Below are 19,311 nucleotides of genomic sequence, written 5' to 3'. Positions count from 1 at the left end.
GTTACAAGTGTTAGTAAAATATAACAGCTATTGCCATCCATACTGTATTTGACTAGGATAGCTACAACACATTAGCAAAACTTTTTGTTTTAGTAACTGTAGATCTAACGTGCATAGAATCGTTAGTTTAACTTGCACGGATTTTTACATATTTGCCTTTTAATTCTACAACATAAGACTCTTGAGACTGACAAAAGAAAAAAGGAATGTGATTAAAACTAATATTTCTATCTTTTATTGTGCAGCAACTATTGCAACATTAGCTCCAATGACTCAAATTTTTCTATGAGAAAGATGTGAATTTAATTTTCCTCAGTGAAATTACTATATAAATATTCGCTTTAAGAACCTGATCTAGAGATCTTAATGAGTTAATTTTAAGGTAAGAAATATTTTCAGTGGAGTATGAATATCATCCATTATTAACATAGTTTAATAACAGTCATTATACACTCAATGAGGACCAGCAGTGGGACAACGAGGGTACTGGGCATGCCACCCAGCTACAATGAGTGGCTAAAGCACGTCCCTGCTAGTCAGGACCTGACAAAACGTGGTCCACTGGAGAAGGGAATGGCAAACCACTTCAGTATTCTTGCCTTGAGAAACCCACTAACAGTATGAAAAGGCAAAAAGATAGGACACTGAAAGATGAACTCCCCAGGTCACTAGGTGTCCAATATACTACTAGGGAAGAGCAGAGAAATAGCTACAGAAAGAATGAAGAGGCTGAGCTAATGCGGAAATGACACCCAGCTGTGGTTCTCATCTGGTGGTGAAAGTAAAATCCGATGCCATAAAGAACAATACTGCATAGGAACCTGGAACGTTAGGTCCATGAATCAAGGTAAATTGGATGTGGTCAAACAGAAGATAGCAGGGGTGAACACTGACATCTCAAGAATCAGTGAACTAAAATGGATGAGAATGGGCAAATTTAATTCAAATAACCATTGTATCTACTACTGTGAGCAAGAATCCCTTATAAAAAATGGAGTAGCCCTCATAGTCAACAAAAGAGTCTGAAATGCAGTACCTGACTGCACTCTCAAAAATGAAAGAATGATCTCGGTTCATTTCCAAGGCAAATCATTCAACATCACAGTAACCCAAGTCTGTGCCCCAACCACTGAAGAAGAAGCTAAAGAAGATGAAGCTAAATGATTCTATGAGGACCTACAAGATTTTCTAGAACCAACACCCCAAAAAAGATGTTCTTCGCATCATAGGGAACTGGAATGCAAAAGTAGGAAGTTAAGAGATACCTAGAATAACAAGCAAGTTTGGCCCTGGAGTAAAACTCAGTAGTAAGCCATAGGACTGGAAAAGGTCAGTTTTCATTTTAATCCCAAAGAAAGGCAATGCCAAAGAATGTTCAAATTACCATACTATTACACTCATTTCACATGCTAGGAAGGTAATGCTCAAAATCCTTCAAGCTGGGCTTCAGCAGTAGGTGAACCAAGAATTTCCAGATGTACAAGCTGGATTTAAAAAAGGCAGAGGAACCAGAGATCAAATTGCCAACATCCACCGGATCATAGAAAATGCAAGGGAATTCCAGAAAAACTACTTCTACTTTTGCATCACTGACTATGCTAAAGCCTTTGACTGTGTGGATCACAGTAAACTAAGGAATATTCTTAATGAGATAGAAATACGAGACCACATCACCGGCTTCCTCAGAAATGTGTATGAAGCACAAGAAGGAACTGTTAAAACTAGATATGGAACAACAGACTGGTTCTAATTGGGAAAGGAGTACATCAAGGCTGTACATTGTCACCCTGTTTACTTAACTTACATGCAGAGTACATCATGCAAAATGTCAGGCTGGATGAATCACAAGCTGGAATCAAGATTGCTGGGAGAAATATCAACAACCTCAAATATGCAGATGATACCACTTTAATGGCAGAAAATGAAAAGGAACTAAAGAGCCTCTTGATGAGGGTGAAAGAGAAGAATAAAAAAGCTGGCTTAAAACTCAACATTCAAAAAATGCAGATTATGGCATCCGGTCCCATCACTTCATGGCAAATAAATGGGGAAATGTGGAAACTGTCAGATTTCATTCTCTTGGGCTCCCAAATCAATACAGATGGTGACTGCAGCCACAAAGTTAAAAGACGCTTGCTCCTTGGAAGAATAGCTATGACAAACCTAGACAGTGTATTAAAAGGCAGAGACATCACTTTGCCAACAAACGTCCATATAGTCAAAGCTTTGGTTTTTCCGTAAGTAATGTATAGATGTGAGAGTTGGACCATAAGGAAGGCAGGCACCAAAGAATTTATGCTTTCGAACTGTAGTGCTGAAGAAGACTGTTGGAAGTCCCTTGGACAGCAAGGAGATCCAACCAGTCAATCCTAAAGGAAATAAAGCATGAATATTCAATGGAAGGATTGGTTCTGAAGCTGAAGCTCCAATACTGTGGCCACGTGATGGGAAGAGCTGACTCACTGGAAAAGACCTTGCTTGGGAAAGACTTGCTGGGAAAGAGTGAGGGCAAGAGAAGTAGATGACAGAGGATGAGATGTTTGGATGGCATCACTGACTCAATGGACCTAAGTTTGAGCAAACTAAGGGAGATAGCGAAGGACAAGGAAGCCTGGCATGCTGTAATTCATGGGGTCACAAAGAGTCAGACACGACTTAGTGACTGAACAACAACAACAAGAAATAATCTAATATAAGATGATTAGACTATATGAATATTACTTTACCCAGTTTAAACTTCTTCCAAGTTAAGTCACTGATCTAAACAATGTCATTTTTCACTTTCCAACCTGTGAAATATCTTTCATAATATACAGAAAGATCACAGAATCCAAACTTCATCACAAACTTCTCCAGCTCATCATAAAATGATAATTTCTTCCCAAGCCACCAGGTCTCAATATAAGAGTTAAAAAGTTAATATAACTTTTATATTGTGAACTTCCTAATTCAAAGCCCTGTGAACCTACTTACTTTTGGTGAATATAAGAGTATACTTTCATTCAGTGTCTTATTTAGCAAATAGCTGTGATTTCTCTTTTACATTTCTCTTTTACAAAGATAGCACACTGATAACTATCTTTGCCTTCAATCATAAATATATACGAAGCAAGATAACTCGCTTCGTTAGTGAAATACAACACTACGTGCAAAAGGACCCTCATTAAATATTTATCTTTAACAAATATTCCTATATCAGTTAGACAAAACGCTATCCATTTTTCCCAAAGTATGCTAAAGAACATCTCAATCGTTGCTAATTAATAATACATATTTGAATTATTTTAATTAAAATTTCATATAAAATGGCCAAAATTACATCACATTGTGAGTTAAGAAACAAAAAATGATTCACAAATAAATGAACAAAATAAAGACAATCTGCAAAAAGTACCATTAAACTAACCTGGCAGACAGGGATGATTTGTATTTGAGGTCTTCTTAAGAAACTAACCTGGTAGCTGTGACATAGTAGAAAAAATAAATATTGTCTTCTGCCCCTCTCCCCATGTTCCTGGCATGAAGTTCCTAAAACCCTTACGATTTCCAAACTAATAAGGACACTAGGAGCATCTTTCGCTCTCATATTGGGTCTTTGACCACAGTTCCTGACACAGAGTTCCTAAATCCCATGGAACTTCTTGGGTGAAACCAGCATCTTTTGTTGTAATGAGGCAACTTATAGGAGACTGGAATGCAAAAGTAGGAAGTCAAGAAACACCTGGAGTAACAGGCAAATTTGGCCTTGGAGTATGGAATGAAGCAGGACAAAGGCTAATAGAGTTTTGCCAAGAGAACGCACTGGTCATAGCAAATACCCTCTTCCAACAACAAAAGAGAAGACTCTATACCTGGACATCACCAGATGGTCAACCCTGAAATCAGGTTGATTATATTCTTTGCAGCCAAAGATGGAGAAGCTCCATGTAGTCAGCAAAAACAAGACTGGGAGATGACTGTGGCTCAAATCATGAACTCCTTATTGCCAAATTCAGACTTAAACTGAAGAAAGTAGAGAAAACCACTAGACCATTCAGGTATGACCTAAATCAAATCCCTTATGACTATACAGTGGAAGTGAGAAATAGATTTAAGGGACTAGATCTGAGAGACAGAGTGCTTGATGAACTATGGACGGAGGTTCGTGACACTGTACAGGAGACAGGAATCAAGACGATCTCCATGGAAAAGAAATGCAAAAAGGCAAAATGGTTGTCACAACTAGCTGTGAAAAGAAGAGAAGCGAAAAACAAAGGAGAAAAGGAAAGATGTTCCCATTTGAATGCAGAGTTCCAAAGAATAGGAAGGAGAGATAAGAAAGCCTTCCTCAGTGATCAGTGCAAAGAAAAAGAGGAAAACAACAGAATGGGAAAGACTAGAGATCTCTTCAAGAAAATTAGAGATACCAAGGGAACATTTCATGCAAAGATGGGTTCAATAAAGGACAGAAATGGTATGGACCTAACAGAAGCAGAAGATATTAAGAAGAGGTGGCAAGAATACACAGAAGAACTGTACAAAAAAGATCTTCATGATCCAGATAATCACGATGGTGTGATCACTCACCTAGAGCCAGACATCCTGGAATATGGAATCAAGAAGGCCTTAGAAAGCATCACTAAGAGCAAAGCTAGTGGAGGTGATGGAATTCCAGTTGAGCTCTTTCAAATCCTGAAAAGGATGCTGTGAAAGTGCTGCACTCAATATGCCAGCAAATTTGGAAAACTCAGCAGTGGCCACAGGACTGGAAAAGGTCAGTTTTCATTCCAATCCCAAAGAAAGGGAATCCCAAGAATGCTCAAACTACCGCACAATTGCACTCATTTCACATGCTAGTTAAGTAATACTCAAAATTCTCCAAGTCAGGCTTCAGCAATACGTGAACCGTGAACTTCCAGATGTTCAAGCTGGTTTTAGAAAAGGCAGAGGAACCAGAGATCAGATTGCAAACATCCGCTGGATCATCAAAAAAGCAAGAGAGTTCCAGAAAAACATCTATTTCTGCTTCATTGACTACGCCAAAGCCTTCAACTGTGTGGATCACAAAAAACTGTGGAAAATTCTGAAAGAAATGGGAATACCAGACCACCTGACCTGACTCTTGAGAAACGTGTATGCAAGTCAGGAAGCAACAGTTAGAACTGGACATGGAACAACAGACTGGTTCCAAATAGGAAAAGGAGTACATCAAGGCTGTATATTGTCACTCTGATTATTTAACTTCTATGCAGAGTACATCATGAGAAACGCTGAGCTGGAAGAAGCACAAGCTGGAATCTGGATTGCCGGGAGAAATATCAATAACCTCAGATATGCAGATGACACCACCCTTATGGCAGAAAGTGAAGAGGAACTAAAAAGCCTCTAAATGAAAGTGAAAGAGGAGAGTGAAAAAGTTGGCTTAAAGCTTAACATTCAGAAAAATAAGATCATGGCATCCAGTCCCATCACTTCATGGCAAATAGATGGGGAAACAGTGGAAACAGTGTCAGACTTTATTTTTTTGGACTCCAAAATCACTGCAGATGGTGACTGCAGCCATGAAATTAAAAGATGCTTACTCCTTGGAAGGAAAGTTATGACCAACCTAGACAGTATATTAAAAAGCAGAGACATTACTTTGCCAACAAAGGTCCATCTAGTCAAGGCTATGGTTTTTCCAGTGGTCATGTATGGATGTGAGAGTTGGACTGTGAAGAAAGCTGAGCGCCGAAAAATTGATGCTTTTGAACTATGGTGTTGGAGAAGACTCTTGAGAGTCCCTTGGACTGCAAGGAGATCCAACTAGTCCATCCTAGAGGAGATCAGTCATGGGTGTTCATTGGAAGGGCCGATGTTGAAGCTGAAACTCCAATACTTTGGCCACCTCATGTGAAGAGCTGACTCATTGGAAAAGACCTTGATGCTGGGAGGGATTGGGGGCAGGAAGAGAAGGGGAGGACAGAGGATGAAACGGCTGGATGGCATCACCAACTCGATGGACATGAGTTTGAGTAAACTCTGGGAGTTGATGATGGACAGGGAGGCCTGGCGTGCTGCAATTCATGGTGTCGCAAACAGTCGGACACAACTGAGTGACTGAACTGAACTGAATGAGGCAACTATTACTGGGTTTTTGGATGGGGGCTGGTCACTAGAAAGACCAAGTAATCAAGTAATGATTAGAAGCCTAGAATTTTCAGCTTCAATCTCCATTCTCCAGAGAAGGGTAGGGGCTGCAAATGGAATTAATGACTAACTCATCTATGTGATGAAACTTCCATACAGAAAACAAAAACATTGGGGGTTCAGTAAGCTTCCAAGCATGCATACACATACACGTAGTACAAGGTGACACACCCCAACTCTATGGCAACTCCTATACTCTGGATCCTTCCACACTTCATTCTATGTATCTATTCATCTAGTTGTTCATCTGTGTCCTTTATTATGGGCTTCCCAGATGGTGCTGGTGATAAAGAACCTGCCTGCCAATGCAGGAGACGTGGATTTGATCTCTGGGTTGGGAAGATCCCCTGAAGATGGTCACAGCATCCTTTAATAAAGTGAAAAAAGTGAAAGTCACTCAGCTATGTCCAACTCTTTGCAACCCCATGGACTGTACTATCCATGGAATTCTCCAGGCCAGAATATTGGAGTGGGTAGCCATTCCCTTCTCCAGGAGATCTTCCCAACCCAGGTCTCCTGCATTGCAGGCGGATTCTTTATCAGCTGAGCCACAAGGGAAATGGTAAACAAAAGTAAGTGTTTCCCTGAATTCTGTGAGCTGTTCTAGTAATCCAAATGGCAGGTGATCATGAAAACCTCTGATGTGTGTAGTCAGGTAACAAAAGTTGTGGGTAATCTGGGGATCCACTATTTGCAACTGATATCTGAGGTGGGGGGCAGTCTCCTAGGACTGAGTCCTTAACCTATGGGATCTGATGCTTTCTCCAGGTAGACGGTGTCAGAATTGAGTTAAACTGTAGGATACCAGCTGGTGTCCTAAGTGTCCTACCAAAGAATTGCTTGGTGTCAGAAATAAAAATTCATACACTTGGTTTCTGAAATGTTGTGAAAAGTGGTAGTGTGTCAAAGTAAAGGAGAAACGCAGGAGGAGGACTAGGTTTTGCCAAGACAGCACCAATACAACAAATTCTAACACAGTACTAATAACCAATGCTCACTGTCAATTCTAACAGAGATGTTTACAGACCAAACTGGCCAAAACAACTGATTCCATAAGATATCTGAAAGGTATCTTTGTAAGTGGTGAGGCAGTACAGTTTAGCAAAGTGGTTTTAAAACTTGTTCTGGCCATGGAACACTTCTTCTTACTCTGTTTCCCCTGTCCCACTAATAACTCTGTCATTTTTAACAGCTAAACTGGAGCCCAGGATCTGCTCTTCATTAATTAGTAAGGATATAAGTCCTGGTTCTTCTAGCTAGCAAATCACTGAACATCAAATTTCTTATACATAAAATGGAAATAATACCTACATCACAAAGCTACTGTGAGGTTTAAAGGAAATAATGTATTTGAATATTCCACAGCTTATTAGAAGCTTCTTAGATATGTATTAAAGGTGAACATAAAAAAAAACAGAGAAACACAAAAATACAAAACCTTCTGATTACTAGGAAGAGTGGAAAATAGGGCAAATATTTAAGCAGAAAAAACAGATAAGTTTTCTAATGTAGGAAAACAGGATAAAGATATTATGAGGAATTTAAAAAAGAACCATCATTATCACCACCATCATCTCTACTATGTGCCAGACACAATGCTTGGCAGTATGCTTACAACATCTTAACATTTCATTCTCACAACAATTCATTAAGATATTTACTATCACTTTTCAACAAGGAAATTAAATGTTGACTAGACTATAAAGTAAACATAGGATGAGATTTTGTCTGTGTTAATCATCATTTTGTAGCAGATGGCCTAGTGGATAGCAGGCACTCAAAAATATGTATTGGCCAGATGGGTGGATGATAAGAGAAACTCCAAAAAGTCACCTGCTGGAGACACACAGTCAATGGTGATGTCTGAATTTAAACCTGAGTCCAGCTAACTCCATAGCCCACACTTACACTCAGTACATTTTAGAAGGTCCTCATCATATAAACGGATTAACAGAAATGACTGATAAAAGGAGAGCATTACGTTAAGCTGGAATTCAACGAATCTTAAAGACAGCGTCTAAAGTTGTCTCAAAGGTAAAAGAGAATAATAGAAAAATTATCAAATGGTATACTGAGTAGGACTGTTTAAGAAAGACTTAACAGATAATAAATAAATCCAGGAAAGCAATCTTGGACCACGAATGTAAGAAACGCTTGAAGCAAATAGTACAGAGTATGATTCTGGTCTGAAGTATGTGAAAAGTACGAAGGAAGACAGGAAAAAAGGGCTGACATAATGGATTTGACAATGTAGCTGATTTATAGAAGCAGCATCAGGCTGGGAGGAACAAAACCCAGTTGCACACAGAGGTGAGAGAAGATCATGATCTATTCTAAGACCACCAATGTATTAAAAGTTGAAGTAAAAAGAAAGCTACAAAGGAAGAAAGTACCCAAACTAGAAGTGTGCCAAATCTGTAAGCTAAGAAATAACACATTAACTATTTTTAAATGGCTGTTTAGTCCTAACTGGGGTGGCTAACCACATACAAATAAGCGGAGGTGCAGGAAAATATTATAAAGCATTAACTTAATGGACTTAGCTATGAGCCACTAAAACCAAAGAATTGGAAAGAACAAAGAACTGAATTGAGGGGGACAGTTCAGGGAGAAAACTTTATAAAGAATCATGAGGGTTGATTCTTTTTTTTTTTTTTTTTTTGAGGGTTGATTGTTTATAAAGTTGATTTTTCAGAAAGAATACTGCCGGGTTGAACAATAGTCTATACCCAGTTTTGTAAATTAAAGCTTTCTAAACTACATTCTGATACTTTTTTATGAACACTTTACATATATGACTAGTCTAAGCAATCATTTTATAAAATTCTAGACATATAACCCCAAATCCACTTAAGTCAGTCTCTAGTTGAGCCTCTTTAGACAGACTAAAGTCTCCTCAGTTAAGTGCCCGAGTCCTTTAAAACAAAACAAACAATGATAACTCAGCAAATTTTTAGAACATCTTAACACTGACAAAAGGCATCAATAAAATAAACTATTCCCAGAAAAGCCTAAAAAGAGACAAGGCTGACAGATATTGTTGCCTATTGATTTGTGTGTATTTTTAAACACTTACCTAAGCAATTTATGACCATTTGTTGTGGCAACTTCAGCAAGGCTTGTTAGAATCTTTAAATACTGGCTTTCACTTTGCTGAGACAAATGCTCCAGAACTTGCCGTAACTAAATTTTTTACAAATAAAAAAAAAATAATTACATAATAATCCAATAAACTTTTTCAAGAAATGAAGTACTTAATAGCTTGGTAACTATCCCAAAGCTCAATTAGCTGAACCAAGTCCTTTACAATTATCTGGCCTTGCATAAAATCAAAAGCTTATACAGAGATAAGATGACATAAAATCTTTGTTCAAAATCACCCAGTGAAAAAGTATAAATAGATAGACAGAAGTCACCAAGTTTTTTTATGGAAATTAATGCCAAACTTCTAAAATGTAAAAAAAACTTAAACTCTATAGTGATTCAAAGAGTAGAGTATTACAAATACAGAGCTCAGTAAACTGGTGATTACTAATCATAACATGATATTCCTTCTTAGGTTCTTTTCCTCTACCTATGGGAAATATTCTAATTATCTTAAGAAGAGATCAAAGGTGCAGAGGACAGACGACTCACAGGGCCAAATATTAGCACAGAGTTTATTAATTATTATGCAATTCATACCAATCCTATAAGCAGATAAGCCAATTCAAATTATTAAAGTATTTACATAATAAAATTACTAAACACATTTGTAAAATGCCATATACACCTTATTCATTTATAAGCTATTCAGTTCAGTTCAGTCACTCAGTCGTGTCCGACTCTGCGACCCCATGAATTGCAGCACGCCAGGCCTCCCTGTCCATCACCAACTCCTGGAGTTTACAAGCTATTAGCATAATTATACTACCATGTTTTCTCGGAGATCTTCATTCTGTGTCATTTGAATAATTGTCTGGAAAAGCCGAGGGTGATACTGAATTAATACTTCACAGGTCTCTCCATATCCACCCTAAAAACAAGATTTAAAATTATCTAGGTTTAAAAACAAAATTCCTAAAGGAAAATGAGTTTCTTCTACACATAAATTTGGTATCAAATATGTGAGTTTTCCACACCCAGCAACTGTCCAGTTCTCTGTGGACACTGACTGGGTATCCCACCGTTTAATTCAATTATGATGCTAACTGTCTGGAGTTAGGGCATACTACACAGTAGGGAGTCAGTCCTGCAAGAGTGGCCCCAATTCAAAAGCCAATCACAAGTCCACATCACCCATACTTTGACTAACCTATAAGTAAGGTGCTCCCAAGACCTACTCCTCAAGTTTAATAATTTGCTAGAATTGTTAATGGAATTCAGGGAAACACTTCACTTACATGTTTACTATAAAGGCTACAACTCAGGAACAGGCGAACAGAAGAGACACACAGGGCCAAGTATGTAGGAAGGGGCCCAGGGCTTCTGCGCCCTCTCTGGCTGAGCCACCCTCTCAGCACTTTGATATGTTCACCAACCCAGAAGCTCTCTGAAAACCACACTGTTCAGGGTTTTTATGAAAGTTCCATTACACAGGCATGAATGATTAAGTTATCAGTCACTGGTAACTAAACTCAGCCTCTAGCTCAACTCCCTCCCCAGGAATGGGAAAGGAGGCTGCCTCTAACAACATGGATGGCTCTTCTGTCAACCAGTCCCTTTCCTGAAGCTACCTAGAGTCTTTCAGTCATCAGTCATCTCATTAATACACAAAAAGACATTCTTATTACTCTGGAGATTCCAAGGGTCTTAGAACCTCTTGTGTTAGTAACTGGGATATAGGCAAATATATATTTCTTATACTATCACAGTTCCTTTTAAAGATCATATTCTTAACAGAGTAACAATCTTTGCACCCATCCTCTCACTTGAGGAAAAAAAAAAAAAAAACCATCTCACCTGTCCCAGTTTCTATTACAAAGTAAAGTGAAGTGAAGTGAAAGTCGCTCTGTTGTGGCCGACTCTTTGTGACCCCATGGACTATACAGTGCATGGACTTCTCCAGGCCAGAATACTGGAATGGGTAGCCATTTTCTTCTCCAGGGAACTTCCCAACCCAGGGGTCGAACTCAGGTCCCCTGCATTGCAGGCAGATTCTTTACCAGCCAAGCCACCAGAGAAGCCCAAGAATACTGGAATGGGTAGCCTACAATAGGAATATACATTAACAACATACCTGTACACATAAATCCAGAGGGGTTACTCCGTTTTTATCTGACAGATACTTGGCTCCTCGCAACAGAAGAATCTGTGCTGTGTCTCTCTGACCATGACTGTATAGAAACAGAACCAAGTTAACATGTGATTCTTTTTAATTCTTTTTATGTCTTTCTCAATAAGTTATAGACAGTTAGTATCAATCAACAGAGGATGACAGTTCTGACACACTGAGAGGAAGATCTGAGCTACAACCTCAACAGTTAGAAAAACTTACCAATGTTAAGTCATCCTTTAATAATGTAGATAAGAAACTGACCTAGTGAATCTTAGAACTCAACTTGGGACATATAATAACTCATAACATTTTGATATAAGTTGCTGCTACTCAGGCTTATGCTGTTTTTTCCTTTCAATCACTTTCTTCTCAATTGTAGCCTGACCTGCTTTCCACCACAAAGATCCAAGTCTCCAGATTTCTTAGTCCAAAAGAATCTCAATACAAAAAACAAGTGTACATTTTATGACGCTTCATTACTTGGTAAAAAAATAAAAACAAAAGAAGAAGAAAAGACAAAAATCAAAATAAATAAATGGGGGGAGATTAATTAGCCAAAGATACTATCTAATTTCCAACCTTCATTTTATCAGCCCATTCAGTCTGGTTTCTGCTGACAGCTATTCAATCTGACCTACAATGAAAAATTCTTATCCACTAAACTCTAGATTTCATTATTTTTTAATAAGATTTTTTTTTTTAATTTTTTAATTTAATGTTTTTGGCTGCACTAGGTCTTAGTTGCTGCCTGGGCTTTTCTCTAGTTGTGGTGCATGGGCTTCTCATTGCAGTGGCTTCCCCTGTTGTAGAGCACAGGCTCTAGAGCACTCGGGCTTCAATAGTTGCTGCACATGGGCTCAGTAATTGCAGCCCCCTGGCTTTGGAGCACAGGCTCAGTAGCTATGGCACACGGACTTAGTTGCTCCAAGGCATGCGGGATCTTCCTGGACCAGAGATCGAATCCATGTCTCCTGCACTGGCAGGCAGATTCTTTACCACTGACCCACCAGGGAAACCCCTGAAAGTGGAAGTGTTAGTCACTCAGTCGTGTCTGACTCTTTGTGACCCCATGGATCATAGCCCACCAGGCTCCTCTGTCCATGGAATTCTCCAGGCAAACATACTGGAATGGGTAGCCATTCCCTTCTCCAGGGGATCTTCCCAATCCAGGGTTTAAACCCATGTTTCCTGCACTGGCAGGCAGATTCTTTACCACTGAGTCACCAGCAAAGCCTCTAGGTTTCATTATTTAAAGCTACTTTTACAAAATGCCCAAGGAAGTCATACAGTTTCAAAGAATATCTGATCAAACAATTTTATTTTGTGGATGAAACAAACTACTACTCAAGCACAAGTGAAACTCGAACTCATATCTCTGGTTTTCTATACCAATACTCTTCCCACAGTACCATTACCCAAAAAGGTATGTTATTTCATAGAGAAAAAGACTATACAGATTCAGTTCAGTTCAGTTCAGTCACTCAGTCGTGTCCAACTCTTTGCGACCCCATGAACCACAGCACGCCAAGCCTCCCTGTCCATCACCAACTCCCGGAGTTTACCATGTCCATCGAGTTGGTGATGCCATCCAACCATCTCATCCTCAGAAACTTAAACAGATAAAAACAACCTATTCATTCTTTTCCACAAAATGACACTGCATAAAGTATAACTGAAATTAATTTCGAAAACAGCATCCTAGTATTAACCTGGTGGCAGATATTAGGTGTATCACTCTCTTGAAACTTGATTATAATACTGATTACCTTCCTTAAAACAAATATCAACAGATGAAAAATAACTTAAGAACAGTTTCTAATTTACTTAAAAAAAGCAGAAAATCAAGAAACCAAGTAAAACAGCAATCCCTCCAAAAGCAATAGAAATTACTTTTACTAGTCTACATTAAGAAAAGTCTTCATCAAGCATCATTTCAGTGGAGTTCTGGCCAACACGTTATGTATTATATAGTTAACAGTAATTATTTTACAAATAACACTGCCCTATTCTGTAGAATACCTAAAAATAAGGACTGAGAAAAGAAACTAACTCGAGCTTACTTAACTTAAGGAAACAATGATTTTCTTTGCTAGGACCCAAGGTTTGCAAAGAGTCAGACACGAATGAAGTCACTTAGTACTAGTACTAATACTAAGGTTATGAAAACTCCAGATTTACAAAGTTGTTCTGTTCGACTTTAGTGACATTTCTTTTACAAATATTCACTACCTGGGTCAGATGAGCAATCTTCCCAACTAAACTGTAAAGTTCTTGACAATAATTTATTCCATAGCACCAAGCAGGGCAATTGGCTTATAACATGTACTCATCTGCTGAGTTATATGACAGGCTCTAATTTTAGATTACCATTCATTTGATAAGTGAGCATTAAATAAGGTACTGAGCTACCAAAAATTAACAACAAAAAACCATGAATGATAATTTATTTAGGATTAATTTCTTACCACATATAGCAACAAGAATAATTAATATCAAGGAAAAAATATCACTATGACATTCTTATGAAGCTGGAGTAATTTCCAAAACTACATTAAAATCTCATCTGTAACCAGGTGGCATTTCATTTCAAAAGTAAGTTAAAAGAAACAATTGCTAATAGTACATAAAATCTGCATAACCTCATCAGGGTCACAAGTGACTCATGTGAAAAAATTGCAAAAATTATCCTGTTACAGACTTCTCAAAATGCTGCATGAAAGATTTTTCAGTTCAAATAACTACAAACATGTGCTCAATAACTATTCTTTACAATTCAACTTATTTTTTTATACTGATTGAGATAACTCCCTTTAAGGAAGTGCCAATATATTTTATGGAAACTAAGAAGTTGTCAAAGATTTAATAAGAAACCTGTAGCATTTCTAAAGAACTTTCAGGTTTCCAACTTTAATAGACTCTTGTAGTGATACAATTTGGAAACTTGGCTAATTTGCATATAGTACACATATCACAACATTTTTTGGAACTGCTGATGAAATAAAGAGGCTGTATTTTCTGTATTTTCTAATAATGGTTCTTTCCTATTCTAAAAGTTTGCGATTTTGAGTCTATGGACTGTTTTATGTAGCTACTTTGTAGTGGAATTCCTAACTGAAAGGAGTTGCCTGGTAGTAGCTGTAAACCAGGTTCAGAATCTTACCTCTCTCACTTTGATTACAGACCTCCAAAATGCCATAAAAATCTCTCTTACTGAATTTATAAACCCCAGCTAAACCTTGCTTTCCTTAACAGAATAAAAGTTATCTGCAGTTACAGAAACTATTTGAAAATCACTACACATCCAAACCTTTATTAAAAAAACGAAGTTAAGGGAATGGGAAGTATTATGCCTGAATAAAAAACCAACCTAATCATTTAAGGATCTGAAGCATTTGCAGATACCATATAAAAGTCTTGAAAACAAGGGCACCTGAAGATTTGGGCAGAAGGAGAAAGTCAATGTGTGCTTATAGTCCACATCAAAAAAATCTAGTGAATTATCCTAATTCTCATACAAAATACCTAGAGAGGGAAAGTAGCCAGGAGACAGTTCCTGTCATAATTTTAGTTCAAAAGCAATCTGAAATGACTCACTCACAGAAGTATTATTTTATTAAATAGTGCTCAGAATTAGAATACAAAGGAAGAAAGAAAGGCTCGCCTGTACTATGGGATAAGAGTCAAATTTCTTAGAAAAACATGCAGAGCAATGAAACTGAATGAGGACCAAACAACTCTGTGCTCACTGGGTGTGGAAAAGTGTGCTAGGGCTTAGTGAGCATCTACCAACTACCAAGTGTAAAATCCTCTGCAGGATGCTTTAAATAAGCCATCTCATTTAATTAGCACTATGGTTCCACAAGGTATATATCAGTATTTCCATTTCAAAAGAAACAAAGCTTCAGAGGTCAAGAAAGTTGCACAGTTTTGGGACTGTGATTTGAACCCCACCTCCTATATAGTTCAATATGTTCTCAATTAAAAAAAAAAACAAAAACCTGTTTCAGCTGATCTTTGAATGAGACACATGATGATATACCTACTAACATCTCTCAACAATAAAAACTTACATTATGTTCAGCTTTTTTATCTTAGAGCCCTGTAACTTGTCTATAAGATCAACTTATTCTATTTCTCACTTTCCTTTCCCTTTTATCAGAGACAATACATAAGGAATAATTTCTAATTTTTAATGTATACATTTAGATATAGTGAACACAATTAGAAGTCCACCTACAAAATGAATCATCTTCCATGTTCCATATTTATCATCCTGCTACAAAAAGAATTTATTTTCTACTTTCAATTTTAATCGCATTTGCTTAACCATCTTTCTTCAATGAGATATAATGTTTGCCAAGTTAAAACTTAATGACGGGTATGAAATACTAGCAGAAAGCACTTCTAAAAAATTCTTTTACACATCCCTATGCTCAGACTAACTATACGAATATCACAGTTAAGTACAACACTAATATACCTATATTTTACCAGTACACATGCATTGTTTTACATATTTTTCAAAAATGTAATTACAGTGATTCACTCATTCAAAAACATTTACAAGGCATCTAAGCACAAAGCACTGTACCACACAAAGAATATGAAGTGATGAATAAGACAAAATTCTTTCTTTCATTGGGCTTTCAGTCTAGCAGGGAGATACATTATAAACCAGTAAATAAACACTATAAAATACAAAGTACTATGAAGGAAATGATCATGATCCTGTGATAGGTATGCAGAGAGGCCTACTTAGATTGGTCAGGAATTTCTTCCTAAAAATTAACAATGAAGCACATGGAGTCAGCCACATAGAAAGTCTATGGAAGAACACTTCAGGCAAAACAAACAGCATGTTGAAAAGCCTGCTGGAAAGAATCCACTGCATTTGAGGAACTCAAGGAGAACCAATGTGGCTGAACCACAGTGAGCTAAGCACGGTCAGACCACACAGATCTCGTGAAAGAAGGCGTACATGCATGCTCAGTTGCTCAGTTATGTCCAACTCTTTGTGACCCCATGAAATGTACCCTGCCAGGCACCTCTGTTCACGGGATTTTTCAAGCAAGAATACTAGAGTGGGTTGCCAATTTTTCCTCTAAAAAAGAAGGCAGGGTTTGGATTTTAATGGAAATTTAATAAAGAGGGACTGAAAAGTTTAAATACAAGGTTTAAACACAAAAAGATAACAGCCAAATCATTTTTTAGAAGGTCACCGGGGCTTCTGAGGAAAAGAACAGAAGGTAAGGAAACAACAGAGGAATCAGGAAGACCAGTTAACAAGCTATTACAGCATTCTAAACAAGAGGTTACAACTTTAACTAAAGTGGTTTAGCAAGGTGGAGAGAAGTGATGAGATTCAGAATGTATTCTGAAAGTGGAAATTATAAAACTTACTAATATACTCCAAGTTGAGGGTCAGAGAGAGAGAGAAAGAGAAATAAAAAATAATGACTAGTTTCTGGCTTACACAACTGAGAAGATATGGGTTCCAATGACTGAGATGAGAAAAACTGGAGAAAAGGCTTGAAAAGGACATCAGAAGCAATATTTTGGATATGTCAACAGTTGAGATTCTCTAAGACTTCCAAGTGATGATGTAAATCAAGAACTGGACATTCAAACCTGAAGTCTCAAAGAAAGGTCTGATCTAGAGATAAGCCCTCAAGATAGGATATGATTTCAGGAAATCAATGATATTATTCATAAATTCAGGACACTAAAAGAAAAGGGTGTTCTAGTCAAGCAATTGAATTGTAAGTATAACATGAGAAAAAAACTGAATTCAGGTAAGATCTAGAGGTCTACAGATTCAGAAGTCTTTGTGTTCTAATTTAAGGTTTAATAATTTGAATCAGTCAGATCAAAGCAACATCAGAGACCCTAAAAGAGAAGTTAAACAAGGAGAAAAGCAGATGTCTCATCTAAAACAAATCTTCAGGGAATTCCTGGGCGGTCCAGTGGTTAGGACTCAGCTCTTTTACCTCCAAGTCCCAGGCTCAATCCCTGGTCAAGGAAATAAGATCCTGCAAGCAATATAGTACGACCAAAAAATTTTTTTAAAACCCCAGTAAAATGACATGAAAAAGACAAGAGCTTTCTGGAGAGCATTATAGCTAAAATAGGGAGCTTAAATAAATACTACAATTCTTAAAATCTAAACCAAAAAGAAAAGTCAAGTGTACTATGAATTGCTCCTAACTGCAACTAACTGGACATGTTGTATGGGGTCGAGGAGGAGGTATGTGTATAATTAATACACTGTCAGCTCCTTAAGGACTGGGGTTTATTTATTACTGTATCACTAATGCCTATAATAATGCATGGCACACAGTGAGTGCTAAATAAATGTTTGCTTATTACATGAGTGAATCAGTGAATAAAAAGTATGCTTAAAGAAAATGAACTAGGACAAAAGCGTAAAAACAACTTAAAGCATAACAATATTTAATAAGAATGATTCAAGAATTTTTAAGTTACAAATCCAGAGAAAGCAAAGACACAGCTCTGAACTAAGACATAGTTTAATAGCATATCCTATTAAAACTAAGTTGGTACTTGATAAAGAAAATGATGGAAATTACTGGATTATTGATACACCTTTCTTATTACTTACCAAGTAATTAGCCTAAAATTTAAGTAATCAAGTAAATCAAAAGCTTCCACCTACAACATATGAAAACACTGGCAGTATAAAACACTTTTCATCATGCAGTTAAATAAAAGAAACATAACACTACATATGTCATCTTAAAAGAGAGCACAGTATTTCTGGGAAAACAAGAGTTTTAGAAAATATAAAAGCATGTTTGTGTTTGGAAATACAGCAGATACAACTTTCTTTAATGAGAGCATCGGGCAATATAAAGTATCATACCTGCAAGCAAAGTACAGTGGAGTGGCTCCTGATACATTTGGTCTGTTAATATCAGCACCACTGTCCAGCAAGCACTGCACTGTCTGGGAAGAAAAGAAACAAAACTAAAGCCAGAGAAGTCAAACAAAGACAGTTACGACAATTAATCCATTAATAAGGAAAGTTCTTACCACAACCCAAAGCTTTAAAGAAGAGTAGCAACATGACAATGATGATGGCTGAATAAATTACACTTTTTGGTAAGCTTCGAGCTTCAGGCACTGCACAGTATTTGTGGAATTATCAATGTAATGTAAATTGTGTTAACCTGGGAAGGTTCCAGAAAATCACTGACACATGAAGTAGATATCAAACACTTGAAATGTGGCCAGTACAACTGAGGAATGGAATTTTAAATTTTATTTTATTATAATTAGGTTTAAATAGCCACATAACGGCTAGTAAACTGGACAGTGCTGCTCTAGATATCTGAATTTTTTGCCTCTAAAAATAAAAAGTAGATACCAAAGCTCTAACCTTCTCAAAATTCAAAGAGCATAATAATTACTACAAAATATTAAAAAGCTAAGAAGTCCTTTACAGGTCACAGTAGCCAATGACAACGCAGTTTCTCTGATAGTCATTCACATACACTCTTGTCCCCTAAGCTCTACTTCTGCAATCATCTGATGGGTACTAGGGTACATGTTATCACATGTCTATAGGATAACTAAACATGAATGGACAGACAACATTTAAGATAGAACTGAAGCAGGCCTCTAACCTGAAAAACAAACAGAAAAAGGAAGAAAAATAAAGAAATAAAGGGAATAAAAGAAAACAGCAAAAAGATTTAAAAAGTAACTAATACTTTTAAGACAGACTAAATACTATTCATGGGACACAAACAAGATTCTGGGGGGAAAATATTCAGAGAATAAGACATTAAAAATTTGATGGAAGAGTAAAAATTCAATGTATATATGCATGTGAAGCCACTTCAGTCGTGTCTGACTCTCTGCGAGCC

The 19,311-nt window shown here is 37.3% G+C and overlaps 1 protein-coding gene across 8 annotated transcripts in view; it reads right to left on the bottom strand.

Annotated features, from left to right (window-relative positions):
- The window catches only part of HACE1 (HECT domain and ankyrin repeat containing E3 ubiquitin protein ligase 1), a 115,327-nt gene that overhangs the window by 62,454 nt on the left and 33,562 nt on the right, over positions 1-19,311 (bottom strand). For 6 of the 8 annotated variants that reach the window (XM_061131899.1, XM_061131897.1, XM_061131900.1 and 3 more), the window contains 4 exons: positions 18,306-18,388; positions 11,387-11,483; positions 10,082-10,183; positions 9,245-9,351 (listed from right to left, as the gene is read on the bottom strand). In XM_061131899.1, coding sequence (XP_060987882.1) covers positions 9,245-9,351; positions 10,082-10,183; positions 11,387-11,483; positions 18,306-18,388 — 389 coding nt within the window. The remainder of the gene's footprint in view (positions 1-9,244; positions 9,352-10,081; positions 10,184-11,386; positions 11,484-18,305; positions 18,389-19,311) is intronic. The other 2 variants (XM_061131902.1, XM_061131903.1) reach the window with 1 other exon arrangement.

This window comes from Dama dama, chromosome 28, assembly GCF_033118175.1.
Source record: "Dama dama isolate Ldn47 chromosome 28, ASM3311817v1, whole genome shotgun sequence".
In the NCBI taxonomy this organism is placed as follows: Eukaryota; Metazoa; Chordata; class Mammalia; order Artiodactyla; family Cervidae; genus Dama; species Dama dama.
This window is presented reverse-complemented; position numbering and strand designations above follow the sequence as displayed.